This window comes from Peromyscus californicus, unplaced genomic scaffold (assembly GCF_007827085.1).
Source record: "Peromyscus californicus insignis strain IS unplaced genomic scaffold, ASM782708v3 Scaffold_4__1_contigs__length_199733344, whole genome shotgun sequence".
In the NCBI taxonomy this organism is placed as follows: domain Eukaryota; kingdom Metazoa; phylum Chordata; class Mammalia; order Rodentia; family Cricetidae; genus Peromyscus; species Peromyscus californicus.
In genome coordinates, this window is record NW_026294562.1 from 146,007,873 (window position 1) to 146,029,966 (window position 22,094).

The 22,094-nt window shown below is 42.2% G+C and overlaps 2 protein-coding genes across 8 annotated transcripts in view; both read left to right on the forward strand.

Annotated features, from left to right (window-relative positions):
• The window catches only part of Nipa1 (NIPA magnesium transporter 1), a 44,924-nt gene extending 38,148 nt beyond the window's left edge, over positions 1–6,776 (forward strand). The window contains exon 5 of the mRNA XM_052762522.1: positions 595–6,776. Within this exon, the coding sequence (XP_052618482.1) occupies positions 595–1,106 (512 nt within the window). The 3' untranslated portion in view covers positions 1,107–6,776. The remainder of the gene's footprint in view (positions 1–594) is intronic.
• The window catches only part of Nipa2 (NIPA magnesium transporter 2), a 58,495-nt gene that overhangs the window by 16,431 nt on the left and 19,970 nt on the right, over positions 1–22,094 (forward strand). For 4 of the 7 annotated variants that reach the window (XM_052762516.1, XM_052762515.1, XM_052762517.1 and 1 more), the window contains exons 1-2: positions 19,050–20,328; positions 20,827–20,950. The gene's annotated coding sequence lies outside the window, so the exon portion shown is untranslated. The other 3 variants (XM_052762520.1, XM_052762519.1, XM_052762521.1) reach the window with 3 other exon arrangements.

The following is a 22,094-nucleotide window of genomic DNA, read 5'->3' on the forward strand; positions in this document are numbered from 1 at the left end:
GGGGCCTTCCTGTCAATGGAGGTGATCATAATTTCTTCAGCTACTCCAGGCTTGGCCCTGGGAGTCCTGGGAAAAGCTTTTTTCATTAGAACACCCCTCCATCCATTTGGAGGTGTAGTTGTGGCCTGGTTGGATAGGGTTATGCAGAGGCAGAATTATAATGAGGTCTTTAATGGTGAAGGACACAAGGCAAAGACTCCTTAACACAGACCTTCCTGAGGAAAGTAACTGTTCTTCTGGCCTGGTGTTATCCTTGTGGCTGAAGTGGCTTGGAGTTACGTATTTAATTTTACTATGCTGAGGATCAAACCCAGGGCCGTGAGTATGCTGGGCAAGTGCTCTACCACGGAGCTCCATTCCTTGTTCCTGTGACTGTAAGAAGGATGAGTAATGATGGGAATAGTTTTTGTGGAATGGACCTCGTGGATATAGTAAACAAGTTAAAGCTGTTTGGTGCTTGCCTGTCCCCCTTAGGTCTCTGTCCCCTGATAGAAGGGGTGGCTGGTGAGGGAGCAGGAGCTGGCTCAGCTCTGCTCTCTGGGTGGTGTCTGGTGGGGCGGCTTCCCCGGTCACTGTGTGCCATCTGTCTTGCAGTGTTTGTGGGCTACCTGTGCATTGTGCTGCTTATGCTGCTGCTGCTGATCTTCTGGATTGCACCAGCCCATGGGCCCACCAACATCATGGTCTACATCAGCATCTGCTCCTTGCTGGGGAGTTTCACTGTGCCTTCCACCAAGGGCATTGGGCTGGCAGCCCAAGACATCTTGCACAACAATCCATCTAGTCAGAGAGCCCTCTGCCTGTGCCTTGTGCTCCTGGCTGTCCTGGGCTGCAGCATCATTGTCCAATTCAGGTACATCAACAAGGCCCTGGAGTGCTTCGACTCCTCTGTGTTTGGGGCCATCTACTACGTCGTGTTTACCACGCTGGTCCTACTGGCCTCAGCCATCCTCTTCCGGGAGTGGAGCAATGTGGGCCTGGTGGACTTCTTGGGCATGGCCTGTGGATTTACAACTGTCTCCGTGGGAATTGTCCTTATTCAAGTGTTCAAAGAATTCAATTTCAACCTTGGGGAGATGAACAAGTCCAACATGAAAACAGACTAAGATGCAACTGATGGTTGGGGGCTTGAAGAACAGGCGTTGGGAGGGGTCTGTGGTTTTGACTAGATGTCAAGTGGAAAAGACTCAGGGAGAGTTGCCTGTGTACTAACTAATGAACTAGTGGACAATAGGGAGCCTTGCTTTGCACCAGGGTAGGGTCCAGACCTCTGCAGTACAAAGCTCCCAATGGTTGTCTGGGTGTAAACTCTCTCTGATGAGATAAGTCCTGTTTTCATTTCCATTAACCTAGACGCTTTCATAATTACTTGTTTAGAACAGTTTAACATGATTTAACCAGATTATAAGGGTGAGGTCTTTCTAGTTAGTCTTTGTAGGGGAGCAGATGTTCTTACCTAAGTACCTTGGGAAAGGAAGAAACTGTTGTGAAGTCTGGCTCTGTACAGTACATGTGACTGACTTTGTCTGTGTTAAGCATGTTTAGCATTCAGGTAGTTTACTCAAATAAGAGGTGTGTGAATTGAGTTGTTGTTAGTCCTTTAACAACCTGACTCTCCTACATGTACCCCGAAACAGTAGTGAGCAGAGAGAGAAGAGTTAATGATGGTGGTGCAGGGTTCCATTGACAGGGTGACTTTCCAGTAGCTCAAATCGATTTTAGTGCCTTTATCATTTGAATTGTTCACTTAATTTAACTACTGCGTGTATATGTGAAATGTTCTAATTATAGATATGTAAAGCACTTAGAAGAATACTGTGTTCAGTGGAAGATAGTGAAAACTAAAGATACAGAAAAAAAATCTAAAAGTGACCCATTTCTGTATTGTCCAATTAAGGACAACTGATTAATTCTGAAGAGATATTTTATTTTCACTTAACCTATGTCATTTGGATCCATTATGAAAAATACCTGCTTTCTGTTTCAGGAGGCATTGTATCCATCAGAAGAAATAAATTATTCAACTTGACAATGAGGTTGTTAAATTAGAGAGTGTCTGTTAAGTACATACCACAGGAGTTTAGTAAAAGTACCTCAGTATAGGAACAGGTCAAGGACACGGCTTAGGACTGTTTCTACGAAGGGAGTTTCTAGCAAAGATGAAAACAGTTTAGCCTTCTTGTTGTTTGAAATAGTAGAACCTTCTAAAGTTCTTACCAAACATCTTACTAAACCTTCTGACTGTATGCAAGACCCTGGGTTTGATACCCAACATCAAAAACAAACAACAAAACAAACAACCTTCTTAAATGGAAAATAGCTATTAATCATGCAGTGTTTTAGATCTGAAATGATTCTTCTGGCCATAGTAGCCGTCCCTGTGTATTAAACTGGAGCAAGGTACAAAGTGATACAATATAACATATTATATACCGTATTATGATGTTGTATATTCCATAAGCTCTGTTTTATCTAAATGAAGTGTGCCAAGTTTAAAAATGGGGTTGGATAAAGTAAATTAGGTGAGGTAGAACATGAACTTTAATAATACCCAATTAAACTTCTCACTAAGGCAAAAATGAACTCTTCCAGATAAAAAGAGCATTTCTAAAGTAAAGACCCAAAGACTAGTTCACTGAACTGTAGAATAAAAAGGGTAAATAAAATACTAGTTTAACATAAGGGGATCTGGTTATCCAGCTCATTTGTCACATTCAGTGAGTTGAAAGTATGAATGATGACCTCGGTGTATCAGTCAGTGATTTGTGAACAGCAAAAAAAAAAAAAAAAAAAAAAGATTTAGACAGTTGAAAACCTTGCATAAAGCAGTAGTTAGTAAATGTTCAAGTTCATTCTTTTTTTGTATCAGCTCCAAAATTTTTTTAATCATCACCTTAACTTAAATGTTTGAACAGAACATAATGGGAAAGTGTTATGTAGCAGGATCGATATAATTTTAACATTAAGGTTTCTGAGGTAAGAATATAGCTATGCTAGTGCAAGGAAGAAATTTATAATGTGGAAATGACTTTGTTCATTTTGCTACTTACTGTGGAGCTTAGTTAAATGCATCTGTTGATGTACCTGAAGTTTTAGTCCACAATTACACCGCGAATATCCAAAGGTGTTAATATTTTGTGTGTGAAGCAAAATTTCATAGTATTAATAGTTCTCCTAAGTTCTGGAACAGTGAGACCACTCCGGTTTCCATCTGGTCAGCAGGTTGCTTCAGTAGGATGCATGCTTTTGTTCTAGAGGAACTCATTGCTTTTCAAGTCTGATAGTAATGTCCCAGTAACCGTCAGGAATAGAATCTAATTTTCAAATTCAATATAGTGCACATAGATGTATACTTACTACTATTTTACAAATTCAGTTTTCATAATTCACTTGGAAATGCAAAAGAAAATTAAAATTCCCGAGTAAGAGCTTGGTGGGAAAGTCTAGAATGCAAATGAATCTCTTATTAGTCTCCCCAACAGGAAACACTTTCATTATGATATATTTTGGGGGTTTTATTTCTGATAAAACTTAAGAAAACAATGCCTACTATGTACATTTTTTTCAAGTCTTTAAAATCATCGAAATAAAAAATGTTGGTAACGATTTAGAGAATTACTCTTGGAAGACATTTAGGCTATTTCTCTCCTCTTCTACTTGGACAATGCTTTTGCTCATACATATCTTTACATTTGAAAAGGTTGTTTTCTGTTTTAAGTGCTGATCAAGTGTAGGATCAATTAGGCATTCCTTCTGGAACCCAGATGCAGGATACCATCTGGAGCGTTTTTCTGGGCTGCACAAAGGCTGTATCTGTGGAGGTTCTCGAGGAAGCAGGCATAATTGCCCACACTGGGGCCTTTGGAGAGGAACTGTTTCCAGTGCCCTAGCTGATCATTAAGACTATCACTATTGTTGTTTCTGTTAGAATATCAGTAAAACATATTTTGCTGCTGTTTGTTCAACAATAAGATTCTATTTCTATGTTCAAGCCATTTTGTTCTGCTTAATTTTATATCCAGTTCATCACAGAAATAATATATTAATCTTTTTCCTTCACTAGGTCTCACATGTTTGTTTGTTTGTTTTTAAGATTTATTTATTTATTTTATGTATATGAGTGCTTTGTTGACCCAAAGCCAGAAGAGGGCATCAGGTCCCACTATAGATGGTTGTGAGCCACCATGTGGTTGCTGGGTATTGAACTCAGAACCTCTAGAAGAGCTGCCAGTGCTCTTAACTACTGAGCCATCTCTCCAGCCCCCCACATCTGTTTTCTTATTTCTTTTTTTGGTACTAGGAAATTGAAACATCGGCATTGTGTGTGATAGGCAGGAGTTTTACCTTGGAGCTTCATCCCTAGCCTGCTCATGTCCACTTCTGCTAGACCCGGATTCAAACATGCAGTCATAGAGTCTCGTCCTTTGTCTCCCACGGCTTAATTACAGGCAAACGCCATGCTGAACTTTTAGAAGCTGGTCTCTAGGCTTCTGTAAAGTACTCAGATGCAGTGCTTTTTAGATGTGGAAAAACAGATGATCTGTGGAAACAAATATTGATAAGCATAGATTACTGCCCTGCAGCATAATTTATTTTCTCTTTAACCCCTTAAAAGGGGTCATATCATGTATCCCAGGCTGGCCTTGGACTCCCAATCATATTCCCTCAACCTCCCCAGTGCTGGAATTACATGCATATATCATTACACTGGGCCTCCTGAGTATTATAATCTTTGTTAGCAGTGGTATTTTTATTCCACACTGATCCAGCAGAGCAGAGTTCCTCTCTGATACCTACTCAGTCTTGGTCAGTATTCCTGTGACCTTTAGGAAGACCTCGTGACTATGTGAATGAGGTTCAAGGAAGTATTCTTCGTGTGTCTGACCCCAAGGGGCTTGCTGATCTGTTAAGCAGGACTGGATAGAATCTTGGTGTTAAGCCTTCTCAGGGACCAAAACTGTATTATTAGCTCCTTAGCACAGACTTTCTAAGGACATAGCCACATTTTTCCTTTGTTTTACTTATGTTCATTGCCAGATTCTGTGGAGTTGGCAAAAGGTCACTTGTTGCACCAATCACATTACAAGCTAGTTCACCACGGAGAAGTTCTAAGCTTTTTGTATTTCTCATTTACACATGACAGTTGTTACTGGTGAATTTTAAGGATCTGTTATTTAGCTCTTAAGTGATTTTTTCACATCTGGCAAGATTCGTATACTGTATTATACATTCAAGGAGATTAAGTATTATAGGAATAGTAATGAGAGTTTAGCCCAATATCACTACTCATTTTTTGTCATACACATTTTTCATATGTTATTAAATGCAACAAAAGAATATTTTTAAAAGTAATAGCTGTTGCATCAAAAGATATCTATTAAAAAATTGATACTCTGTAGAAAAAAATGACCATGTAAATAAATATTTATTTCAAATGTACCCAAAGCAATTTAAAAGTATAGTCATAGGCCCATGGATTCAGGGAGGATTTATTTATTTATTTATTCATTTTTAAAGATTTATTTTTATTTCATGATTGTATGGGCATTTTCCCACATATGTGTATGTGCACCACCTGCATGCAGTATCTGCTGAGGCCAGAAGAGGGCATGGGATCCCTTGGAACTGGAGCTACAGCAGGTTGTGCACCACCACGTGGGCCCCAGGAAACCAACCTAAGCCCTCTGCAAAAGTAGCAAAGGTTTTAAGCACCAAGCCATCTCTCCAGCTCCAGAGGACTTATTTTTTCTTTTCTCAATTTTCTCCTGATTTGTGAAAATATATGTGAGTTTTTTAACCTTCCTGTGCCTCAGTTTTTCTACCTCGAAAGTTGTGGGAAGGTTCTTCAGATTGATGAATTCTAAACTAAGAGTATGTTTAGCACTCTGGAAACCTTAGGTTAGAGCACCATGCTGAGAACTGCTCTGGATGAGGTGTGATGAAGCTCAGCTTGCAGACTTTGGAGCCTGATCGAGACTACGGAAGAGCATGTAGCCTTGAACACCAAACAACTAAGGGGAACACTGGGTATGGAGTTTGCATGATTCCATAAGACTTAATTTTGTTTAAGGGTTTACACATTTTGTTGTACAATGAGGAAATAAAACGCTGACTTAAAAAAAAAAAAACCATTGAGAGATCAAATTATGACGGTGTGATAGTTCCTTTTATGTTCTCCTTGTTTTTTTTTGTGCTGCATATGTGACCCATCAATTCTGTTGCATTGACTTTGTCATGAGAAGTGCTGAAATTCCTGCTTCTAAGCACCTCAGCCCTGATACTGAATTATCTGATGCCAGGAGAATGTCAGGAGCTCCCAAAACACTAATGCCAAAGAGTCACCTTGAAAAATTCAGAAGATTTCTTTTATTTGTTATAATACCTTGCATTTCACTAATCAGTGTTTTTGTACTTTATAAAAATTTAAAGGTGTGGCTTTTCAGTTGTATTCCTTTTTTTCTTTTTTTTCTTTTTAAAAGGATAATTATTATTTCCTTGTGAAATGAATATAATGGGAGAAAGAACATAGATTAAAAAGAATGCCAAATGTTGATTGCAGAAAAGTTTTTTTTTTTTCACATAAATGTAGTAGGGGAAAATGTTTCCAGTTAGTACACATACATAATAATCAGTGTCTAAGACTTGCTTATATTTTGCTTCTTAGAAGTAGTCATAGCATGTTATAATTGCCTTATGTAGATAAAAAGGCTATTAAGTTTTCCAATAATATTTATTATTCTGTATATGTTTTAAAATAAAGTAACATTTCTAGCTGAGTATGTGTTGACTTTTCCCATTGCTTGGAATTCTTAAGTACTTTCAGGTTCTTAATCATCCCAATGTGTCACATTTTGTTGTTTTATTCATGTGCAAGCTGGGCATGGTGGTGCATGCCTTTAGTCCCAGCTTTCAGGAGGCAGATTCAGGCAGATCTCTTGAGTTCGAGGCCAGCCTGGTCTCCACACTGAGTCCTAGGACAGCCCAGCTACATAAAGAGAACTTGTCTCAAAAAAAAAAATTATGTGTGTGTGTGTGCCTACGTATACTTATGTATACTATACGCATGCAGTGCCCAAGGAGACTCAAAGGTGGCATTGGATCTCCTCCAACTGAAGCTTTAGGCAGCTGTGAACTGTCCGATGTGGTTGCTGAGAATCAAACCCTGACTATCATTCCATCGCACAATGTATCACATGTTTCCTGTATAAACTGACATGACTGTTCCAAGGTGTGGTAAAGAGGACAGTTTCTGTTGTAGATATGAGTGGGAGAACAGCCAGAGGCATCTGGAAGAGTCCAGAGCAGAGAGAGAAAGAAGTAGACTGAACATGGTCAGCAAGACTGGACCTGGCCAGAGAGAGAGGTGGGGAGGGGGAGGGACAGTGAGAGATGAAGACAGAGGACCAAGAGGAGACCCAGAAAGAGGGCCCAAAGAGAATGCTTAGCCAAAATAGCAGGGTTATAAGGAGAAAGGAGTAGCAGGGGGGAGGGGAGCTCCTGTGCTGGAGGAAGTTTAGGGGGTGGGGGGAGAAGAGCTGAGCACTTGTGATACTGAGGGAGCCTGGAGGCCTGCCTGCGCTTTGGTGTGCTAATAGACACAACAGGTAGCCAAATGTCCCTTCTGCCAGATAAGGGAAGTGGCTCCTTTGGTAGAGGGGAACCAGCTTCACAAATTCTTGAGAAATGATGGCTTTTGTCTAACTGCTATAATGTGGGCAACAAGAATATCCTTTGGGGGGAAAAAAACTAGATAGCAAGAAGCCTGTCATGGCCTTACAGTTTATAAGTAATATAAAAAAAAAAATTTAAAAAAAAAAGAATATCCTTTGTACCTGACATTTATTAGTTCACTTGTGTATCTGGTTTTTTTTGGGGGGTGGGGGGTGGATTTGTTACTTTCCTGTTATTGTGATAAAATACCATTTCCTTAAGAAAAAACAAGTTTATTTTGTTTTAATGGAATAATTTATTTAGGCTTACAGTTCCAGAGAGAGAGAGAGCGCGAGAGAGCGAGCATGCCCATCATGGGGGGCAGGTCGTATGGCATGTAAGTAGCAGCCAGGAGCTGGCTGCTCATTTTTAAATCTGTACATAGGAAGCAGGGAGAATGTCCAGGAAGTAAGGCAAGGCTATAAACTTCCAAACCTTGCCCCTGTGACATACTTCCTCTCCAGCCAGGTTCTTCCTAAGAGTTTTATACCTTCCCTAAACAGAACCACCGTCTGGGGAGCAAGTGTTCAGCTACGTGAGCCTGCAAGGTACGTTTCTCAGTCAAACCACCACATTTGGCCTCTGGACCCCATAAGCTCATGGCCATCTCATGATGCAAAATGTATGTAGTCCAACTTCAAAAGTCCTCATAATCTTTAAACAGTTTAAACACTGTTCAAAAGTCCAAAGTCTCTACTGAGACTCAAGGCAACCTCTTAACTGTGACTCTAATAAAATAAGAAAAACTATTGCTATTGTAAAAAACTACTACTACTACTACAAAAAAAAAAACAAAAAAAACCACAGGGTGGGGCCAGCTCTCCTGCTCTCATGCCTTCACGATCAGTTCACCTGCATTCCCCCACCACAGGGTCAGCTCTAGTGTGCTGCCCAGGTGAGATGCATGCCTAAGGTGAGGGGTGAGGCCATCCCTCTGGGGGGGGGTTTCCTTCCCTAAGGGGAGGGTCCAGCTTTCCTGCTGCAATATCCAGTGAGGGCTGGGCCAGCTATCCCAAGGCCAGTGAAGGGCAGGCCACGGGCCATAGACATCATCACAGACCTCAGTCGCAGCAGGACCATGAACCTTGCCAGCAGCTTGGACCCAGATGTCACCATGGCAGCACAGGCCACCCAGATTAGTGTGTGACCCTGGCAGCAGCATGGCCCTCAGACACCGACATGTTCTCAGGTGGTGGTGTGGAATATTAGTTGAAGATGTGTTACATTTGTTTATGCTGTGGAATATTTGTTTAATAATACAAAGGTGTGTTACATTCTTTTACGTCGCATTTGTTTAACTCTGAAGCTGTGTTACTTTGTCTAAAACACCTGATTGGTCTAATAAAGAGCTGAACAGCCAATAGCTAGGCAGGAGAGGGATAGGTGGGGCTGCCAGGCAGAGAGAATAAATAGAGGGAGAAAAGGAGAAGAGAGAAGAGTGGCAAAAGGAGGAGAGAAGGCTGCCAGGGGCCAGCCACCCAGCCAGACACAGAATAAGAAGGAAAGAAAAGATAGACAGAAATAGAGAAAGGTAAAAGCCCAGAGGCCAAAGGTAGATGGGATAATTTAAGTTAAGAAAAGCTGGCAAGAAACAAACTAAGCTAAGGCCAGGCATTCATAAGTAAGAATAAGTCTCCGCATGATTATTTGGGAGCTACATGGCAGGCCCCTCAAAAGAGTAAAGAGTTAAAAAAAAAAAAAAAAAACAACCAACTACAAAGTGGCTGACCAGACCCTGGGCATCTGCAGAACCCTCGGTGGTAACAGGAGCCATGGACATCAACTCAGACCATGGTTGCTCTAGGGCCACAGACCCAGACGTGGCCTCTGGCAGCAGCCCTGGCCTAATGACACCATAGCCACGGGTGACAGTATTGGTCACCCAAATCAGCTTGACCCTGATGCTCACACAACCCTTGGATGCCAACATGGTCACAGGTTGTGGTGCAGACCCTGAGCATCTGTGTAGTGTTTGGTGGTAATGTGGGCCAGGGACATCAACACAGACCCCAGACATGGTCCTTGGTGATAAGTTTTAAATCCCCAGTTGTTGGGTTTCTGCCACCAATGTAATAAGCCAATCAAGCCAAATTAATAAATCCAGGTTTAATGAACAGGACAAAGCAATCCTGGGTGACTCTTGGAAAGGCTGGAAAGAGTCACATGGCAAATATGGCTACCAGGCCTTAACGTAACCTGTAGGCATGGTCTTGAGCAGCCCCAGGGAGGGGCTGGCTCTTCGTGGGCAGGGGTCTGGAAAAGGAGGGCAGCTCTAGGGGAGGGGCTGTTGTTTAGTGGGCTTTGAGGGGGCAGGTTTGCGGAGTGGGGGAGTTTAAGTGGAGCTTCCACTAGAACATTGCAGACTCTTTGGGTATATGGATGGGGGGGGGCTGAGTGGAGCTTCCCCCAGAACATTCCAGACTCTGAGTATATGGGTGTCGGGCTGAGTGGAGCTTCCCCCAGAACATTCCAGACTCTGAGTATATGGGTGTCAGGGGCTGAGTGGAGCTTCCCCCAGAACATTCCAGACTCTGAGTATATGGGTGTCAGGGGCTGAGTGGAGCTTCCCCCAGAACATTCCAGACTCTGAGTATATGGGTGTCAGGGGCTGAGTGGAGCTTCCCCCAGAACATTCCAGACTCTGAGTATATGGGTGTCAGGGGCTGAGTGGAGCTTCCCCCAGAACACTTGGCAGCAGCCTGGGTCGGGACCGTACCATGGCTCCAGGTGGCAGTGCAGGCCACTCAGATCAGCGTGCCTCTAGGATACCAACCTAGTCCCCAGGCGCCGGTCCAGACTAATGGGCCTCTGCAAGGCCCCCGGTGGCAACCACAAACATCAACACAGGCCCCTTTGGTTGCTTCAGGGTCTTAAAATCAAGAACTAACCCTCGGCCATAGTCCAGGCCCAGACATCACGCTGGACTTGGGTGACTAGCATGTCCTTCAAATCAGCCTGTTCCTCACCACCCTCACCTGTTCATATCTGCCTCTCTCTCTCTTCCACTTCCTCATGCTGTACTTGCTCACCATAATGGTTCCCTGACGCCCAGGGCCAAGGCTCCTGGTTGAGTCATAGATCGCGCTAGGTTCGGTTCTGCCCACCCCAGCTGCAGGGCATAGTGAGGAACTGTTGCTTTTCTCTTTTTGCCTGCCTGGGGCCTAGAAACCACGGGAGGCCCTTGGTAGGATGGTACCCAACTGTCAGGAGCCCAGTGCCTAGGGTAGGTTCCTGGTTGATTGTGTGCCCCCACCCCCCAAGACAGACCTTTTGATCTTGTGGGGAGGCATCTGTGTCTTCCACAGACTCGGGCCTGGAAAGTCGGTTTGAATCTTCTTAAAACACAAATTTTTACAATGTTTGATAGAAAAGACTTTTTGTTTCAAGAATAATCAGCAATAACCATACCACAGGCTCAATGTTACACTGTCTTGAAATAAAAAATAGTCAGTTACTTAATTCAGCCTCATCATGAAAATCCTCAGGAAACAGGCAGAACGCAGTCAGACTCCCTACAAACCTATCACAAAAGTGGCTTTTAGACCTGTTGCCCTCTGAAACCTCACGATTTCTCCCTCCATGGTCTGCATTCTCTCAGAGACGATATTAATCCCACCAGTTGAGACTAAGACCACTACCACAGTTTAAGGTAAAATTTGAAGCAAGCTTTAATTAAATACTGGCCAGGTGGATGGTCTCTGACCAGGTCCATACCCAGGTCACCAGGAAATAGCCTGGAGTCACAGTTTACAAGGGTTTAAAGTATTTCCCATCAAGTCCAATCAGGGGCAAGCATACATCCTGACGTATTTTCTGCCTACACACCTCCAATCAATCGGGCAGGTGTACATCCTGACTTATTTATTTCCTGCTTGTGAACCTCCCGCCCACATGTTATCAAGCACATCTGGTGAAGGGTCAAACTAACTTGTTTAGGGGAGTGAAAACTCGGCTTGTTATCTCCCATTAACAACAGCCTCCAGCATTTCAGTAACTATCCTTGGGCAAGGGGCTTGCAGATCAGAGGCATTTTTTTTTTTTTTTTTTTGTTTCATGGATCTCTTAGGCACAGTAATTAAAACTTAAAATGTAACTTTGGCTCTCACATTGTTGCATTCCAGTTTCTAATTACAATGGTCCATTAAGTTCTGCTTACATAAGCAGTTCACCTGTTTTCTAGTCCAAAGCTCCAAAGTCTCCCATATTGCTCCAAAAGATAACACAAGTCCTTCGCAGCAATAACCCCACTTTCCTCGTCCAACTTTGTTCCTTTTCTGTTGCTGTGAGAAAACCATGAGCAAAGGCAGCTTACGGGAGGGAGAGTGCTGTGGCTTCTGGTTTCTGAAGGATGGATGGGAAGGCACGGCACAGGAGAAAGTTGCTGCCTGATCACATTTGTTATCTATACACACGAAGCAGAGTGGAAGCAGGAAGTGATCTGGCCACCAGTAAAGCCTTTCCTCCACCTTCTAAAGGCTCCATAGCCTATCCAACCAAGCATTGCCACCAACTCCAGCCAAGTGCTCAAATCCATGAGTTGGTAGAGGACATTTCTCATTCAAAACACAGCAGGAGGCACTGTTATAAGTGAAGGAATTCATCCTGTGAATTCATTTCCTGGTCCACAGAAATGAACACTTTACAGAACTCTAGCTCTATTATGCTAATGATTTTTTCACATTTTGAGTTGTATATTTTAAACTCAGAAAATTACAGAACCACAGCACATTTTAGTTCTCTAAGAATCACTAGGAATTTTGCCATTAAACTCTTTCTTACTGTCATTCATATATATACATATATATTTGGTGCTGCAGATAGAACCAAGTCTTTTATATACACAGCATTTCTTTTACCCATGTCTTTCACCTCCAACCTGATATTCTAGTTAATGAGGAAAAGAAACATCTATTCACCTCAAATAAAGAGGATGCAGGCAGACCAAAGAAAGAGTCCAACAAGCTTTTCTTGGTAAATAAACATGGATTAGGGTTACTTATAGGACTATGGATAACATGGGCATTTCCATAACCCAAAAGTCACAGTCTCCCCCACACAAAGCTGTTTTATATGGCTGTAAGTCTACAGGTGAATCAATCCAAATCTGTGTTCAGAGCACTACCCATTGCAAAAGCAGTAGAGATGACCACACATTCAGACAACTTAATGCATAAACAGAACCAGACTTTGCTCTGATCAGGGATTCTGTTGCTTTTGGAAAGCACTGTCCAACTTTGGGAAGAACGGTTTGTTTTGATGCAGTGTGGCACATAGGATAGCTTTAAGATGGAGTTACCCTGGCCAGGATGGTGGTGCCTGGTGTTGAACACAGGCATGGTGGGCAAGCGATCTACTATTGAGCTACACGCTCAGCCTATTGCTTTGAACCTTGCTTGCTAGTTTCAGAAAGGGCCTTTTAGTTGGAAAGGTGGAGGGAATAGTCAAGAAACTGTCTGAAACTGGATGAATTCCTGTAATCACAGAACTCAAAAAGTGCAAACAGAAGGATCAGGAGTTCAAAGTTACTTTCAGTTACACGCTGAGTTTGAGACCAGCCTAGAATAGAGAGTCTGGGTCAGTCATTAAAAAAAAAATCTTGGGGCTGGAGAGATGGCTCAGAGGTTAACAGCACTGACTGCTCTTCCAGAGGTCCTGAGTTCAATTCCCAGCAACCACATGGTGGCTCACAACCATCTATAGTGAGATATGGTGCCCTCTTCTGGCCTGCAGGCATACATGCAGACAGCACTGTATACATAATAAATAAATAAATCTTAAAAAAAAATCTTTGTTAGTATTTCTGACGAGAGAGATGTACCAGGTTTTTTTCTTGGGCCACCAACCAGCTCACAAATCATGACACAGAGACTTTTAGTATTAGTTTTAATGCTTAACCTTGGCTTAGCTCTTTTCTGGCTAGCTCTTTAATTTATATTAACCTGTTTCTCTTCATCTACCTATGGATAACATAGGGGCTTATTACCATTCTTTTTTCTGTATATCATACTTTCACCACTTCTCCATGTCTGTCTGTCTGATGGCTGCCTGGCTTCTTGCCCTGGGTGTGTCCCTCATTCTCTCCTTCTCTCATCTCTTTTCTCTTCTCCTTCCTTTTGTTCTTCTTGTTGAGCCTAGATGCTGTGGAACAATCCTTTTCTACACTATGAATATGTATTGCTCTCATCGGTTAATAAAAAGCTGATAGGCTGGTAGTTGGGCAGGAAGCTAGGTGGGAAAGCCAAACAGAATGATGGGAAGAAGGAGGGTGGAGTCAGGAGAGATGCCAGCCAGTCGTCTAGGAAGTAACACATGCTAGAGGACAAGTAAAGCCACGAGCCACATGGCAATACATAAATAGAAATGGGTTAATTTAAATGTAGGAGTAGCTAGTAACAAGCTGGAGCTATTGACTGAGCATTTACAATTCATATTCAGCCTCTGAGTTGGTTATTTGGGACCAGGGAATCAGGACAGGAAATGTCCCTTTACACCTGTATTTCTCCTATTTATTCTCCCTGCCTGCCTGCCCTGCCTATCCTTTCTCTGCCTAGCTATTAGCCATTTAGCTCTTTATTAGATCAATCAGGTGCCTTAGGCAGGCAAGGTGAAACAGATGCAACTTATCTTTTCATAATTAAACACACATCCTTACATCATTAAACAAATGCAGCAGACAATTGTAACACACCTTTATACATTTAAAGTAATATTCTGTAGCATAAACAAATAGAACACATCTTTACCTAGTTAAAATAATATTCCACAACAGAGAGGGTTGCTGCCAGCCACAGGAATATATCATAAGAACTCAACTGGTTATGGCAAAGTCACTACCTGGAGGGATCATGGAATTCCTCCAGAGGAAGCCAAATTCCAAGGAGTTTTTGGTGTTATTTGGCTTTTTATATATATCAGCTGTCTTCTGTTATGAAAATCATGTGTGCCTTCATAGTTTTCCCAATTGACTTTTCCCTAGGAAGGGCTAACAGTGTGGACTGATCACTCTCTGGACATACACATTCCAGGTATTTGGAGAACAGCCTCAGGAAAGGCTTTCTCTGGAATCAGATATCTCCCTTAGCTACTTTCAAGGACTAGCAGTAATAACAGTCCACATGAAGGTCTCCTGATTTAAGGCAAATTCCACAAGGAGACACCGCCTAGGTCAGGTGGACTTTAAGTAATAGCTTTACACAATTTAGCTCAGATCCTCCTTTCTTACAGCTTTACTAACTTTATAGACCTTGAACTCCTCACCTAACCACTTCTAGGAATATTTAGATAACTTTCTGTGCTGACAGCTATGCTCAGCCAGAACCCCAGTTCAAGCCTCCCTGTAATTATCATCATTGGCAGCATCCAGCCAGGTCCATCCCCAGATGGAGGAAAGTACTTTATCAGAGATACCTCTGTACTCTCTAAGAACAGACTTAAGCATCCAGGCTACCTGTTTGAGAAGGCCTGGCGGATGTGCCAATTAAGCTTTACTTCCTCCTTTCCCAAACCTTACCTCTAGTTCCAGATCTCCCTTTAACTATGACCAGAGGCATCTACCTGTACATAGGTTGCCTAGACACTGAGCACACTTTCCCCCACCCTGCAGAAAAACGGCAAATATCTTGGACAGATAGGAGCCACAGGAAAAAGAAGGCAGTTTTATTTTCTCCCATTGACCTAGCAACTTATAGATTCTTAACATTTTTCTACCAATCACATTTAAGATTATAGTTGAGCACATGAGAGCCCTCTTCTTAGATATTACCTGAATTTAGCCTTTAGTTAATTCATTTCCTCATTGGTCACTTCTCTTTGGGGTTGCAAATAATAATTAACGGTTTTTGCCTCCCTATGTGATTCTTATCACCCCTGTTTGACCCTGGAAGCCTGGCTTTGCACTGCTAAGGGAATACTGCTTGTAAGTGTATGTATACCGGGACTCCCAGGGCACGTGGAGGACGGAGAAGAGGAAAGAGAATGGAAGAACTAGATGGGTAAGAACTTGAGAGGAACAAACTGAGATGGGGAAGAACTAGATTGAAGGGCTAGAAGAGAGGACTAGAGGAACGAGATGGAAGATGAGGAAGAGCCCGATGGGGAAGAACAAGATGAGGAAGAACGAGATGAGGAGAGAGAAGGAGATGGGAGAGGAGATGATATGGGAAAGAACAAGATGGATGAGAACCTAGAAGGGGCTGAACTAGATGAAGGAATTAAGATAGAACCTAGAGGGAACAGTAGATAAATATAGAGAGAAATCAGGCAAGAAATGAGCTAAATATGAGAGCAGAATATAAGCTTGTAACTGACACAGAATAACAAAGTATATGAACTAAGGAGTTTTGTTTACATAGATTCATTTCTTTTCATTAAAGATTAATTATCAGCTGGTTGTAGATTCTTCCCGAACCCTGGGAGGGGACTATTGAGGGGCCAAGGACATGAAAAAAGGTTCAGAGTGGAACTAGACTATGTTAATGGGTGACGAGGCAAGCAGGTAACAAAATATAACCAATCTAAGTAAAATAACTGACATGATGCATGATGGATCAGAGGTAGAGGAAGGATCTAACTACATTGCCTATATACAAAACTGTACCTTTTTTTTTTTTTTTTTTTTTTTTTTTTGGTTTTTCGAGACAGAGTTTCTCTGTGTAGCTTTGGAACCTTTCCTGGAACTCACTCTGTAGCCCAGGCTGGCCTCGAACTCTCGAACTCACAGAGATCCACCTGCCTTTGCCTCCCAAGTGCTGGAATTAAAGGCATGTGCCACCACTGCCCAGCAAAATTGTACTTTTTTTTTAATATTTAGTTAAGATATCTGGGTATCTTGCCATCTTCTCTTCCCCTTAATTTGACTTTTTTTTTTTTTTTTTTTTTTTTTGGTTGCAGTAGTATGACTTCTCTCAACTACCACAGATTTGGGGGTTTCTAGTAACACAGGTTGTTACTGTGCTCTGGAACTCAAAGTTCAATTCTGGTTTCACTCTGGGTATGGAAAGATTACATCCTTTCGAAGGCTCCGAGAGTACCCATTCCTTGCTCCTTTCAGATTTAGAGTGTGCCTGCATTCTGTTATTCCTATTTCCTTTATCTGTGACCATTTGTGACCATTCCTCCATTATTGTAACACATTACCCAACACTTGTCACTCTTACCCTCATCTTAGACCTTTTTGATGTTGGATCTACTAGAAAAATTCTGAATCAGTTTTCCATTTCAAGATGCTCAACCATATCTGCATAATATGTGACATAGTGTTCCATTTATGGGTCGTGAAAGCTGTAACAGGGACATCGCTGAGTGGGCATAATTCTGCCTACCATTTTACCAAGTGAGACACTTAGAAAGGGCAACTCTAGCAATAGGTGTTGCTTGTGGAAAATATGATTTGTTCGCACTTCTGTGCTTTTGTGGTAATATAGCCAAAACTTACACAGGAAAACTATGTATTAGCCACAGTTAAAAAAAAAATACTACTTTAGGGTCCAGTCATGGTGGCACACACCTTTAATCCTAGTGCTCTGGAGGCAGAGGCAGGTGGATCTCTGAGTTCAGGACCAGTCAGAGCTACCTAGTGAGGAGCTATCTCAAAAAAACAAACACGAACAAAAAACCACTTTAACAAGTCTTGAATGTTTTTGTAGTAATGACAAGATCTAATTGCTTCATTGGGGTACAATTGGCACATAAGTTACAATCATATAGAATATGGTACATATGATGAAAGTATCATAAGTAAAACTGAAAACAGCCATCATGCCAGTTTCCTTTTGATACCCCGAAACCTTCTGCTTTTCTTGCCCCTTCACTCCCAAGCAAACACTTTGTGCCACTGTATGCTAATTACCATTCCCCAGACTTTTATGCAAATCTATTCTCTTAGCCAGATACTTTATGTGCAAGAAGTGACTGGCTTTCACTTAGCAGAGACTGAGTTATGTTATAGCGCGTAGCAATTGTTCATTCCATTTTATTAATGTTAGTTTCCCATCATATAGATATGGTACCGTTTATTGATTTGTTCACATTTGACCATTTGAGATATAACCACGTATGCTGTTATTGCAAGTATAACTGCTGTAGAATGTTTGTTTACATTTTTTCTCATGCTTATATGTTTTCATTTTTCTTTGTTAAATTCCCCAAATTGCTGGGACATATTGGTTGGATTTTTTTTTTTTTTTTTTTTTTTTTTGAGACAGAGTCTCTCTCTATAGCTCTGGCTGTCCTGGAATTTGTTCTGTAGACCAGGCTGGGTTGAACTCAGAGGTCCCTCTGCCTCTGCCTTCTGAGTGCTGGAATTAATTAAAGGCATCTACTGGGCTGGGCGGTGGTGGCACATGTCTTTAATCCCAGGACTCAGGAGAGGGTTTCTCTGTGTAACAGTCTTGGCTGTCCTGGAACTTAGAGATATGCCTACTTCTGCCTCCTGAGTGCTGGTATTAAAAGGGTGCCCAGCTGCTACATTTAACTTTTGTAGAAGCTGTCAACCTATTTTCCAAGGTTGTGCTATTTTAAATTCCATCAACAACATATGAAAAAGAATTATAATTTTATTTTTGTTTTTCTTTTTGACACAAGGTCTCACACTGTAACTCAGGCTACCCTAAAACTATGTATATAGCTCAGGCAAGTCTTGAACTTGTGGCAATCTTGCTGTCTCTGCCTTCTAAGGGCCCATGATCCCTGCATGAACATTCAAAAAATGTAAGATATGGAACATTATGCACTGTGGGATTTGAGAGTGTTCATTTGGAGGGCCAGATAAAGAATGCAAGAGTAGCTTAAAGATTACAATGATGATAGCAGATAGTAGAGACAGAACTGAATCTGGGATGATTAGGACAGTGACAAAAAAAGGTGCCACAAGTCAATTCTTTACTTTGGTTAAATTACAATGCTGATCCGACACACTCTGTTCAAATGAACCAACCAGTATTTTTATGATAAAAACCTACCTTTTGGAGGTGTCTGTTGGCATCTTTATCAGTTAGCTATTGCTGCCTATCAATTCAAACCAAAATGAGATGGCAATCATTTATTCTTTCTCATATGTCTGTAAGTCAGTGGGGCAGTTCTGCTGATGTGGAGCAACCTGACCCTTGCCTGCAATTATGAGTTAGCCAGGAAGTCAGGAGGGTAGCTTTGTTTCTAATCTTGTTCTGTATTGTGCCTTCTGACCACCAGCTCAGGCCTATCAAGGTTCATTCTAATAACTGGCATTTTTTTCTTCAGTCAACACCAGTCCCGGGCCAATGCAGACACGGGGAGAGTAGGGATGCAGTCACTGTAAAATGTATGTACCCAAGGAAAGGTGGAGAAGGTAAGTGCCATTCTTCATTAATCTGTCAAACCATCAAAGTCCAGCTTGCCAATCATGATTCTTATACTTCATCTAGAAATTATACTTATACTTCATCTAGAAATTATCTGGTCAAAGAACTAGGCAAAATAAGTCCTCACAGTGAGTTCTAAGACACTCGGGTGAATGGTTGTGAAGTTCACAGCGGAGTAAAAGTTTTTAAGTTAGCTGCTCAGCCACTCCAGCTGTGTCTTAGGACACCACTCCCAAAGCATTAGAATAGATAACAGGAAAACTACATTTGCTGTTTTTCTGTTTTAATTAACATATAATCCATTTTAGAAGGATTCCCTCTGTCCCCCCAACACACTCCAACTAGTGTTCTTGAGGTTAGTCACAACCCAGAGTAGCATATTCAAGAGACCTTCACACCTGTAGGCAAGGGTTTTCAGTAGGCCTCAATGACTTTTTCAATCCAGAAGCAGCCGAGGAAAGCTTAGTACTGGGTTTCCTGTGCATCTCGTGAAAAAGAACTCTTAAGTGTAGCAAGACCAGCTCTTAGCAAATCACAAGCTCCTCCACAAGCTTTAACAAACCACAAACCTTGCCAAATCAACCACTTGCCCTTTCCCTGGAAATTTGCCTCCTTGTCCCTCCCATTTCCGCCCTTTGCGGTCAAACCGACACCCTCAGCCCCAAAGGTCCCACGTGAACGCTCCCAGGAAATCATATTTTAAATACGAGGCACATAGGGTTTGCTTTTAGATAAGTCGGTGGTCAAAAGCCACCTCCCAAAGACGCCAGTCTCCTCCAGATCGCTGTCCGGGCAGAGCGACGATCCTCGCCAGGCCACCGGGGGGCGGGGCCTGAGCTGTGCCCGCCCCCCCGCGCGCGTTTACGTCACTAAGCTGCGTCCAGGTTCTCGGCGGCTGCTCTGGTGTTGGCGGCGGTGCCGCCGAAGGCTGTCCGAGGTAGGCTCCTCTTGGCTCTCCCATGGAGGAGGCGGCGCTCACTGCAGTCCCGGATGCACGAACTTCCCGCGGGACGTCGCCGGAGGCGGTGGCCGTGTGCGCGCAGAAGCGAGCCGCCTGCGTGGGGGTGTGAGCGGGCACCTGGGTCGGGTCCCGGAGGGAGCCGTGTCGCCCGCCGGCCTGCGACTGCCCTAAGGTAGCTACTTCCTGTAAGCAAGCTCCAGGGCTGAGCTGAGGCCAGTCTCGGCCGTCAGAGGTCGGAGAGAGGCCCCCGGGGCGACTTCTTTTTTCGCGTGTTCGGAGGTGGACGCAGCTTCCCTAGTGATCCGCAGTGAGAAGTCCATGGTGAGTCGGATTGCCATTCAATCCGGCTTGGAAGTCTGGCTGGTTGGCCCTGTCCGGTCGCGTGCTCGATAAGTTCTGTATATCAGTTTTAGTTGCCTTCATGAGTTTTTAGAAGATGGTTTCAGCTTGCTATAACGTTTTGATCGTGCTTGTTTTAATTCCCTAGGACTTAATAGGGTCGATGATATCTTAGTTTTCGTGCAGTTACACAAAACGCAATGTTTTGGGTTCATGCCTCTTTCATGCCTTTGCTATAGTGTCAAGACATTTAGTTTAGGACTACGTCTTAAGTTCTTTTTCTTGAGATTCTGTATCATGTGCTCATTTGGTACTTTAAAGTTAGAAGAGGAAGTCGAAGAGCAGAGGTCTTTTCATTCCAGTCAGCTGTGGTTTTTATAGTGCTTGATAAATGAAAAGAACATGGAGGCCAGTATCTGTATTTTTAAAAATATTTAGTAATTTTCAGTCCTTTCACCTACTTTCATATTTCCTTTCCAGGGTGGAGGAACTACTCCTCCATGGTTGAATACTTTACATGGGAATAAAGGATAGCATTTCCAAGAAAATGAGAATGAATAAGTCATCTCTGCTTTTAAAAAGAAAGACCACATTAAACTTACATGTAAGTTAAAACTTTAATTTCTAACAGTGTTGCTAAGTTAGGTTGGAGATTGGGTTCTGTAGTATTTATAAATATGGGTTTTAAATTATTAGCCAAGGAACTGGGGAGATGGCTCAGTTGGTCAAGTGCTTACTTCTGATCACCCTCCTAAGAACCCCGACATCCAGCAGAACACACCTGTCCAGCTAGTCTTGTTGAATCAGTAAGCTTCAGGTTCATTGAAAGACCCCCATCTGGAAAAATAAGGTGGAGATTGACCGAGGACACAATGTTTTCCACAGATGTGGTCTCATGTGGGAATCCCCCCCGCCACGTGCTGGCATGCACACACAAGAAAAATTAGTTAAATGTGAAGTTAGCTACTAAAAACTTTAGATAGCGATAAAAACCATGTAGAAGTAAAGACTTAAGAACTGAACTTTTAGAGCCAGATATGGTGGCACAAGTCTGTAATTCCAGCATGCAGGAGGCTGGTAACGGGGGATTTATTTCAAGATCAAAGCCAGCCTGGACTACATGAGGAGACCCTTTTGTCTCATTTTAAAAACAACAACAACAAACTGTAAAATTTTAAGACGAGATGTAGCAGTCAGGAGTAGCAGAGTCAGTTTCCTGAGTGACCCTCCCCTGAGTGCCTCCATTGTGAGGGATGTTTTCTGTGGCTGTAAAGTGGAATAGTGCTGTCTTCTGATATTGTGTAAAATAAGTGTTATTAGCCGTAAGAAAAAACAGTTCCGCTTGTTTTTGAAGATATAAAATGATTTACACATGACTAAACAGTACCCTTTTTTTTATATAGAAAACATAAAATAAGCTTCTGACTTATTTTATTCATGTATGTTGTGATGTACACAAGAACTTCTCTGTAGAGGGACATGGTGATGATGGTGGGGTAAATGGGAGAATTAGGACAAAGGATGCAAAGTAACGGGTATGGAGAATAAGTTGCGAAATTTAATGTATAACATGAAAATTATAGTTAATAAAAATTGTATTAGATTTTTAAAAGTCCCTACTTGACAAACTAAAAAGAGTACTTCTGTATTGTAGAGCTAAGCATATATTTTAGATTAAAACATGCCCAGCTATAACATTTTATGTATACCTAATTGTATTAATCTTGTGCAAATAAATTTATAAAGTT